The sequence below is a fragment of the Carya illinoinensis genome, chromosome 9 (genome assembly GCF_018687715.1).
Source record: "Carya illinoinensis cultivar Pawnee chromosome 9, C.illinoinensisPawnee_v1, whole genome shotgun sequence".
Classification (NCBI taxonomy): Eukaryota; Viridiplantae; Streptophyta; class Magnoliopsida; order Fagales; family Juglandaceae; genus Carya; species Carya illinoinensis.
In genome coordinates, this window is record NC_056760.1 from 4,357,856 (window position 1) to 4,368,086 (window position 10,231).

Here is a 10,231-nt window from a genome sequence, read left to right on the forward strand (position 1 = left end):
TGCAACCAATACTAACAGCAAATCCAATTCAATCTCCACTCTTCCAATATCTAAATCCTTGCAAAATTGAAGGCCATAATAAAGAGCAATGAGCTTAGCTTCATTATTAGAACCATATCCCAACTCCTTCGCAAAAGCCCAAATAAGATTCCCCTTCTCATCTCTAATAATGCCCCCTGCACCCATACGACCTGGATTTCCCAAGGAACTCCCATCCACATTTAATTTAAACCAACCTGGACTTGGTTTCATCCATTTCACCAACAGAAAGTTTTTCCTCTTCACATGTTTAATTGGAATAGTGAAAAAATTTAACACTTTTTCATCTCCATCAGTTATCTTCTTACTAGCACGTAACCTGACACCCACCCATGCAATAGCTGCCTTAATAGAACCCCAGAGAGAACTCACAGCCACGCGCTTACCTTCCATACGTGCCTTACACCTCCACACCCAAAGGGACCAAGTCACAATAATAGGAATAAGAGCAAGCAGAGTACCTTTTTGAGTCGAATGAGTAGCACGTCTAAACCACAACTCCATAGTTACTCTCCAAGACCTCTGCGAGTCATAAGGCATCCCTAACTGTAGAGATACCCACCTCCAAATATCTGCAGCAATCCTCCCATACACGAGGACATGATCTTGATTTTCCACACACCACTGTGTACAACATTCACATCTTGAGACCAAAGGAATGCCCAACGAACTAATCCGACTATCCACAGTAAGGCTATAGTGCAAAGCCTTCCAAATGGTAACCGAATACTTTTTTGGAAGAGCTGAATGCCAAATCCAGGCAACCCATTCAGATTTTGGTGCACGAACACGAACACAATCTCAAGCCGATTTTGAGGAGAAAACCCCATTCAGAGTTGGCTTCCAAATCAATAAGTCTCCACCCTCTTTTTGTTCACCGAGACAATTCAGAATTTCTTCCATTTTAGTTGCCCCCACCAATCTATGTAACAAGTCCACATCCCAACCATTTTGAAGCCGACATTCCCGGACTTTTAATAAAGGAAGATCAGATATATCACAAGAGTTTACAAGAGCTCCTGATTTAAGCCAAGGATCTCTCCAAAAGGACACATTTCCATCCCGCACCTTCCACCAAGAATTGCCTAAAACCTTTTGGAAACATACCCACAATTTGCTTCCAAAATAAAGTTCCTTTCTGTTGATCTACCAATATCACATGCTAGTTTTTCACATACTTTGCTTGAAAAAATTGGCCCATAAAGAATCACCTGTCAAGACATTCCAAGCAAGCTTCATAAATAAAGATTCTTGGACTTCCTCTAATTTTCGAAGACCCAAACCTCCTTCTCGAATAGGGGAACAAATATTACTCCAACTTACCCAATAACGCTTCTTTTTACCATTCCAGGAACCCCAGAAAAAATTACTCATAAGCCGCTTTAAGGCTACCATGACAGCTTTAGGAGCATGCAAAACAGAGAGCAAATGAATAGGAATACTAGCCAGAACATGTCTCAATAAAAGAAGCCGGGTACCAGAAGATAGAAACCTATTCTGCCATCCTTCCAATTTCCGTCGAATGCCGCATAATAAATCATCAAAATACGAGATTTTCATACGACCTACCATAAGCGGGACTCCCAAGTACTGGACCGGGAAGAAACCTTCAGAGAACGATGTCAAAAGAAGAGATCTCCTTTTCCGAGCATTAGTAGAATGCTTAGAAAAAAAGATTGAGGACTTCTCTCTATTCACCACTTGACCAGACCAGGCTTCATATAACTCAAAGGTATCTCTTACTTCTTGAAGGGAAGATCTTCCACCATTATGTTACGTTACTCTTGAATTTCCAGATTGTATAAGAAATAGAGTGCAGGAACAATGGAACGATAGTAGGATATTGATGAAAAATACCTCAAGTGTTCATACGCCTTGGGGTATTTGAGGTCCCCAATTCCTCCATAAAACTACTCAGATACTAGATGAAAAGCTCCAGAATGAATATTCATCCTTTCCGGCATGATACTTAACTGACTCTTAAAAGGAAAATACATAAAAGTCCCTGTTAACAAATTCTGGAATTACTACCCAACGCCACCGTTTTATACTAACGGATCCTTATTACAATTGAACCCCTGCTTTTATTAAAGCTGCGTCATTTCCCTTCTAACATCTAGGTGCTGTAGTTTGACCCAATGAAGCTACGCCATTTAGAGTTCCAGCTTAAAGACAAAACACAAGTTCGAAGCTTCCACTTCAACCCGTATGCTGCCTTTAGTCTTCTTCTTCCTGAAACCAGAATACCCATTTCCATTTTTCCCAATCTCCTCCACACGTAGCATCCTAACATTCCTCCACCCTTACAAAACCTTGTCCACAAGGTGTGGATATAAAGCCCTAAGCTTCCAAAGGTTTTCCCACGAATTGTCTTCCTCCCCGAGCCCTACCCATTTTATTAGCACCTCAATTGCTGCCCTTCCTCCCTGCTGCCTAATGCACCGATCCCGCACCATTTCTGGTTCGGGAATCACCTCGCTGTCGCTGTTGGTGGGTGGAAGTGTAGCAAGTGGCTGGATCCGCTCCCCCAGCTTTCTCTTTAAGCATGAAACATGGAAAATGGGGTGTATTTGAGAGGAGGAAGGTAGCTCAAGCCGGTAGGCCACCGATCCGAGCTTCTGGAGCACCTTGAACGGCCCATAAAAACGCGGGGCCAGTTTCATGTTTCGCCGTAGTGCCACCGTCTTCTGTCGGTACGGTTGTAGACGAAGGTATACCCAATCTCCCACATTAAATTGTCTTTCTATTCTCTTTTTGTCAGCCTGATGTTTCATCCTTACTTGAGCTGCCGTAAGGTTACTTTTTAAGAGCTGCAAATTTTGTTTTCTGCTATGTAAGAGTTGGTCAACTGTTGGGTTGTTTGATGTACCTGGAATATAGTCGAGTAGTTTAGGAGGGGGATATCCGTATAGGGCCTCGAAAGGGGTCAATTTGGTTGAACTGTGGTAGGTACTTTTGTACCACCATTCGGCTAGTGGTAGCCACTGACTCCAACCAGCGGGTTTAGACCCCGCGTAGCACCTCAGATAACCTTCCACCACCTTGTTCATTGCTTCCGTTTGACCGTCACTTTGCGGGTGATAAGCCGAGCTATAGTTTAGGGACATGTCCTGGAGGGCAAATAACTCCTTCCAGAAGGAACTCAGGAACACCAGGTCCCTGTCGAATACTATGGTTTTTGGAAAACCATGCAATTTGAACACTGACCCGAAAAATACCTTGGCCACTTCCTGAGCTGTGTAGGGATGTGAGAGGGCCATGAAATGCCCATATTTAGTGAAACGGTCCACTACAACAAAAATTACAGAATATCCTTTAAACTTTGGTAGCCCTTCCACGAAGTCCATTGAAATGTCGACCCAAACTTGTTGGGGTATGGGAAGAGGCTGTAAGAGACCCGCTGGAGCCAGCGTTTCATACTTCGAAGTTTGACATATTGCACACTCCCTCACCCACCTTTTAATGTCTTTCTTCATTCCTGGCCAATAGAAGCCCCTTTTGGCCCTTTGATAGGTCTTTAAGTACCCTGAATGTCCTGCCATAGGGTCAGTATGAATGAACTGCAGTATTTTCAGTTTGAAGGGTGAATCTGGAACTATGAAGATGCGTCCCTTTCTCAAAATTATTCCTTGTTGTAATGTTGTCCCTTTAGGAACCTCTTGCTGACTCAACAATTTCTCCATTAACCCGGCCATTTCTATACTGTTCTTATAGCTGAGCTTCAGTTCTTCTACCCAATCTGAAGTGGGAAATGAAATCTGGGCAAACACCCCAACCTCTTCATTGTCAACTTCCCCTTTTCTTGACAATGCGTCAGCCACGACATTCTCTCTTCTTCTTTTAAATTCAATCCTGAAATCATAGCCCATAAGCTTGCTCAACTATTTGTGTTGAGCTTCCGTCCCAATTTTCTGCTCAAGCAGAAATTTCAGCGCTTGTTGGTTTGTTTTAATGATGAATGATTGCCCCAAAAGGTAGGGTCACCATTTTTGTACTGCTGTCACAATGGCCAAAAATTCCTTCTCATATGTAGATAGTAGTAGAGCCCTCCCCTTCAACATTTTACTCAAAAAAGTAATAGGCTGCCCTGCTTGCATAAGGACAGCACTTATTTCCTTCCCACTGACATCACTCTCTATTATGAAGGGCTTTGAGAAATCTGGTAGTGCAAGGACAAGTGGGTTCGCCACTGCTTCCTTTAACTTCTTGAAGGCCAACTCTGCTTCTTGGGTCCATACAAACCCATTTTTTGTCAATAGCTGAGTAAGTGGGGCTGCTATCAGCCCATAATGTTTTATAAATTTTTTGTAATAACCTGTCAACCCCAAGAACCCCCTCAAAGCCTTAGTTGTCTTTGAAATTGGCCAATCCAACATCGACTGAATTTTTGTTGGGTCTGCTTTCACTCCCTGCCTAGAAATAATGTGGCCCAAATAATCTACCTCTTCCACCACAAACCGACGCTTAGATTTTTTTGCATACAAGCAATGTTGTCTCAGCATTTTCAAAACCCCTCTTAAGTGAATTTCGTGTTCCTCTTGGGACTTACTATAGATCAGTATGTCATAAAAAAAAAAAAAAAAAAAAAAAGAACAAATTTCCTCAAAAAAGGTTTGAATACATCATTCATTAACCCTAGGAAAGTGGCGGGAACGTTGGTGAGGCCAAAAGGCATCACCAAAAACTCGTAATGGCCCTCATGGGTCCGGAAAGCCGTCTTAGGAATGTCACTAGACACCACTCTGACTTGGTGATAGCCCGACCGTAGGTCAAGCTTAGAGAAAATCACTGCTCCAAAGAGTTCATCCAATTATTCATCAATGACTGGAATAGAAAACTTAGCCTTCACAGTTTCCTTATTAAGTGCCTTATAATCCACGCACAGTCGCCAACTTCCATCGGCCTTACGAACTAGTAAAACAGGGGCTGAAAAAGGACTAGAACTAGGTCTAATCACTCCAGATCTCAATAACTCAGCCACCATTTTTTCAATTTCTGTTTTCCGGTAATACGGGTATCGATATGGTGCAATTGCCACGGGTTGAGTGACCTCCTTGAGGACTATTTGGTGGTCATGGGAACGCGGTGGTGGTAACCCTTGAGGTTCAGCAAATACCTTTTTAAAATCGTCTAAAAGTTTTGAAAAAGGTTCAGCCACATTTCCATCTGCATGTTCCATCTCCCCAACACACATAATTTGTAAAAGAACTCCTTTCCCTTTTGCTACAGAGGCCTTACAAACCTTCTCACCCTCCTCTACAACTGAAGGGTTTAGTTTCAGCCCTTTCAACTCAATGGATTTCTCTTCTCATACAAAACTCATCAGCAACTTTGCAAAGTCCCACGTGATAGGACCCAAAGTTTCTAACCATTGGACTCCTAATACAATATCACAACCAGCCAGGTCTAGTAAATGAAGAGGGGGTTGTAGTAAGTTACCTTGTACTTTCAGCTGTACAGTTCTACATAACCCATCACCGCTTAAGCCTTGTCCATTAGCTACCCGCACCTTCAAATTAACTGAATAATCCACTTGCAGCTACAACTTAGAGGCCAAGGCTGAATCGATAAAGTTGTGCGAGCTGCCCGAGTCCACCAAAATCACCACTTGTGCCCCGTGGATACTTCCCATTAACCGCATAGTTCTTACGGTAGGAGTACCAGCAATAGCTGCCAAAGAAATTTCCAGCTCTTCCTTGTTGCTGGTAGGAGGATCTGAAATTTTCAGTGGTGGTTTTTCTTCAATTTATACCACCTGCAGTGATTCTTCTTCCTCACTAAATTCCTCACTCACATCCAAAAGATAAATGCGAGGAGTTTTACATTTGTGTAACGGGTTCCACTTCTCATCACAATTAAAACATAGGCCTTTGCGGCGCTTTTCATTGATTTGCTCGGAGGAAATGTGTTTAGCACCCACCATAGGTGGCTTCCACTTGTTGGTAGAGTCATTAGAAAAGGACCCTGCAGAAAAATTCCCTCCTCCCGTGGTAGTTGGCCTGTCCCCCATAGATTTAGCAACCCGCCTTATACTTGGGAGGTATTCCTCTTGCATCTTTGCCAATGCATATGCAGCATTTAAATTCATCGGGTTTAACATCCGAACCGGAATGCGGATCTCATCCTTCAACCCCCTGAGAAAACAACTTAGCTTATGAGTATCCGACAGCCCTCTTAAACGGTTAGTTAATGTTTCAAACTGCGCCATGTAACCAGCCACTAAGGTGGTTTGCTTGAGCCTAGTCAAAGCCTCCATGGGGTCGTCATAAGCTGTAGGACCAAAACGGAAGAGTAGGGATCTAGAAAAGGCATCCTAATCTCGGAATAAGCCTGCAGCTGCTGAATTGTCGAACCACACAAGCGCGTCTCCTTCCATGTGATAAGAGGCCATCAATAATCGGTGGGGTAGTTGGGTTTGGTGGAAGTCAAAGTAATGGTTGGCCTTAAAAAGCCATGCAGCAGGATTAACCCCTTGAAAGTGGGGAAAATCCAGTTTGACCCCTCTGGGGTTGAACCGTCTAGGATCTTGATTGTCATGGTCTTGAGGAATTTCATGGTTGACTGGGGGTAAAGGGGGGTTCTGATTGTGTGGTTGGGCAAAAAAAGTGCGTAACATGTCTTTAATTTCTTGTATATCCACTTTCACCGTGGCAACATCAACTTTTAAAACACTGACATCTGCTTTTACTTCCAGGAGTTCATGTTGATGAAGGTCTACGTGATGCTATAAATGCTCGAGCTGCTGTTGCTTGGATCTGGTGTTGTCCGCCATTGAAGATGGTGCTGTTTGGTTTGGTAATGGTGCTGTTTGGCTGTGTATAGGTCTGTTTGGGTTAGAGTTTGGCCTGGAAAATATGTAGTGAAGGCTGAATGGATGAATCTGTATAATGAAATTAGGCTGAATGTAATTGTGAGCTTGTAATGGCCGGTAAGGAAATGAGTGGGTCTGTTTGGATAGGATCGGTGACTTGATACCAATTGTTACGTTATTCTTGAATTTCCAGATTGTATAAGAAATAGAGTGCAGGAACAATGGAACGACAGTAGGATATTGATGAAAAATACCTCAAGTGTTCATACGCCTTGGGGTATTCGAGGTCCCCAATTCCTCCATAAAACTACTCAGATACTAGATGAAAAGCTCGAGAATGAATATTCATCCCTTCCGGCATGATACTTAACTGACTCTTAAAAGGAAAACACATAAAAGTCCCTGTTAACAAATTCTGGAATTACTACCCAACGCCACCGTTTTATACTAACGGATCCTTATTACAATTGAACCCCTGCTTCTATTAAAGCTGCGTCGTTTCCCTTCTAACATCTAGGTGTTGTAGTTTGACCCAATGAAGCTACGTCGTTTAGAGTTCCAGCTTAAAGACATAACACAAGTCCGAAGCTTCCACTTCAACCCGTATACTGCCTTTAGTCTTCTTCTTCCTGAAACCAGAATACCCATTTCCATTTTTTCCGATCTCCTCCACACGTAGCATCCTAACACATTAACAAACAACATAATATCATCAGCATATAATAAATGAGAAACAAGAGGCGTACCTTAGGGATGAGTGAACGAAACAATATGCCCACTCATAAACTTATGCTTTAAAAGCCTAGAAAGCACTTCCTCAACGAGAATGAACATGTATGGTGAGAGAGGATCACCTTGGCGCAAACCTCGCCCACTGGAGAAAAATCCTTTAGCCGACCCATTCATAACCACCGAGAACCAAGGAGTCGATATACAACTTCTGATCAAACTGCAGAACCTCCCAGAAAAACCAAATGAAGCCATAACATGGATTAAAAAATCCCAGTCTATGCTGTCATAGGCCTTAGCCATGTCCACTTTAATAACAATATTACCACCCCTAACCTTCTTATTAATCATGTGTATCATTTCTTGGGCCAAAGAAATATTTTCAAATATACTTCGCCCAAGAAGAAAAGCACCTTGTTCTGAAGAGATGATTCTGTTAAGGATAGGCGATAATCTTCGAATCAAAATCTTGGAAAAAGCTTTATACACCATTGGACATAAACTGATGGGGGGGAACTTATCAAAACCAGTAGGCCTCTGCATTTTCAGAATGAGCACAATGTAGGACACTGAGTAGAACCTCGGTATTGGAATACCAAGAAAAAGTTCCCGAACCGCTACCACCACGTCAGCTTCAACAATATCCCAACATGCCTTATAAAAACCAGAACCAAAGCCATCTGGACCCGGGCTACTATCCACAAGAATGGAAAACATAGCCTCTTTAACCTCTTGGATTGAAGGAGCTGAAGGAGGTTAGCATTTTCCTCCTCCAAAATAGAATGTTGCACCAAATCTGACAAATCAAGAAGATCTCTAGGAGTACGTGCCTGTAAAAAAGAACTGAAATAGTCCACAGCACCTGAATGAATATCTTCCGAAGAATTTAAACACGTCCCATCTGGACACCTCATTTCTTGCACAAAAAGGTTTATTAAGAGAAACAAAAGTTTTAAAAAACTGAGCCGAGGCCTTTCCTGTCTCCATCCACCTAAGCTTCACCTGCTGTGAAAGCCTTGTTTCTTCTCTTTTCATCCAAACTGCAAGTTCTTCCTTAGCTTCCAATAAAGCTTGCTCTGTGTCTTCTGAGAAACCCTCCTGCAGTTGGCTATCTAACTGTTCAATTTTATTCTCAAATTCCTGGATCTTCGTCTCCGTATGTCCAAAAACACGACGATTCCAATCCTTTAAGACTATTTTCACTTTTTTTAACTTGGTAGTAAGACCCTGAAGACCCATAGTATTAATCGAAGTACTCCAAGTATCATTAACCACCTTCCAAAAATTACTATGAGACACCCACATTTGCTGAAATTTGAAAGGGGAAGGACCATAGTGATTCCCCACATTCTTAAACACAAACGACAAAGGTGCATGATCTGAAGTTGTCCGCGCCATATATTTGCATAAGGCGTCCGGAAAAACACCTGCAACCACAACATTCATTAAACATCTATCTAATTTCGACCAACTCCGTGCAAGACCCCTCTGACCATTACACCATGAGAACTTACTCCCCACAGCTTTCATGTCAACGAAACCACCATTGTCAATAAAATCATTAAATTCATCTATATCAACCCGCAATCTCGGTCTACCACCACGATGTTCCTCCTCCTCACGAATAATATTAAAATCACCTAAGCATAACCAAGGTGCATCTTGGACCGCATCAAGTTGTAACAACCTCCAAAGCTCCCGTCGTTCAACATGGTTACATTTAGCATACACCACAAAAATAATAACTTGCCGAGAATCCATGCTCATAGAAACAGTCACATGTTGGGCACTATGACTAATAATCGATAAATGCAATTCTTCTTTCCAGAGTAACCAAAGCTTTCCACCAACACAAGAATTAGAGAAACAACAATCAAACTTCAACAAATGTTGCAAGCTAACCATCCTGTAATCATCAGCAAAAGGCTCAGCTAACATTATAAAATTCAACTGTAATTTCCTTACCAACTTACACACCCTTCTCCGAGACGTTCTGAGGCCCCGGATATTCCAGAACATAGGATTACAGATCATAGGTTCATGCGAACGGGTTTGCTAGGAACCCGGGTCGAACTTCTAAGTAAGCGTCCCCCTTTAGGCAATTTCTTCCCATTTTTAGCATCACTGTCCGAGAGATCAATTTTATTTTTTCCAAGGTGTTCTCCATCCTCCTTTTCTGGTTCAGACCCACAAACATCTTTACTATGCATTCCCACAGCCTCTTGCACTGACATGTCAACATTATGATCATCCATAGAATTTTCTACTAAACCATTTTCATTCTCCACCTCATCAAGCCCTTCCTCAATCCCCTTACCATAATTCATAGACAACCTACGTTGGTCACTTTGTTGATTACTAACCTCCATCATTGACAAACCGAACCCAACCTCAACATCATCAACAGTCTTAGTAGCACCAGTATCACCATTCAAAACCTGAATATTTGACAAATTTTCAGCTCCCATATTTGCAGCTATCGGTGAGACCACCTCCATATTTTCAGACAACCCAACATCATTGTTTCTGGTCCCTGAATCAGGCAAAATCTCCTCAGAATTTCCAATGCTTCCAACTGGCCGTGACACATGCTCAAGATTTTCAGACCTCCCCACGTTCCCTACATCCAACAAAACTACTTTCATCTTTTCT

At 42.3% G+C, this 10,231-nt stretch overlaps 1 protein-coding gene across 1 annotated transcript; it reads right to left on the minus strand.

Moving 5' to 3' along the window:
• Positions 1–7,400: 7,400 nt before the first annotated feature.
• Positions 7,401–9,517, minus strand: LOC122275951. The gene is made up of 4 exons (XM_043085300.1): positions 8,582–9,517; positions 8,245–8,409; positions 7,638–8,116; positions 7,401–7,533 (listed from the first exon to the last, which is right to left on the minus strand). Exons 1-4 carry the CDS (start codon positions 9,515–9,517, stop codon positions 7,401–7,403), a joined length of 1,713 nt encoding a protein of 570 aa, XP_042941234.1.
• Between the last annotated feature and the right edge of the window lie 714 nt (positions 9,518–10,231).

Coding starts and splice junctions, on each gene's coding strand:
- LOC122275951 (XM_043085300.1), bottom strand. CDS start 9,517: ATGTTAGCTGAGCCTTTTGCTGATGATTACAGGATGGTTAGCTTGCAA. Junction 8,410..8,581: donor AAACAAGGCTTTCACAGCAG/GTGAAGCTTAGG, acceptor TCTTTTTTACAG/GCACGTACTCCTAGAGATCT. Junction 7,534..7,637: donor TCTAGGCTTTTAAAGCATAA/GTTTATGAGTGG, acceptor TTAATGTGTTAG/GATGCTACGTGTGGAGGAGA.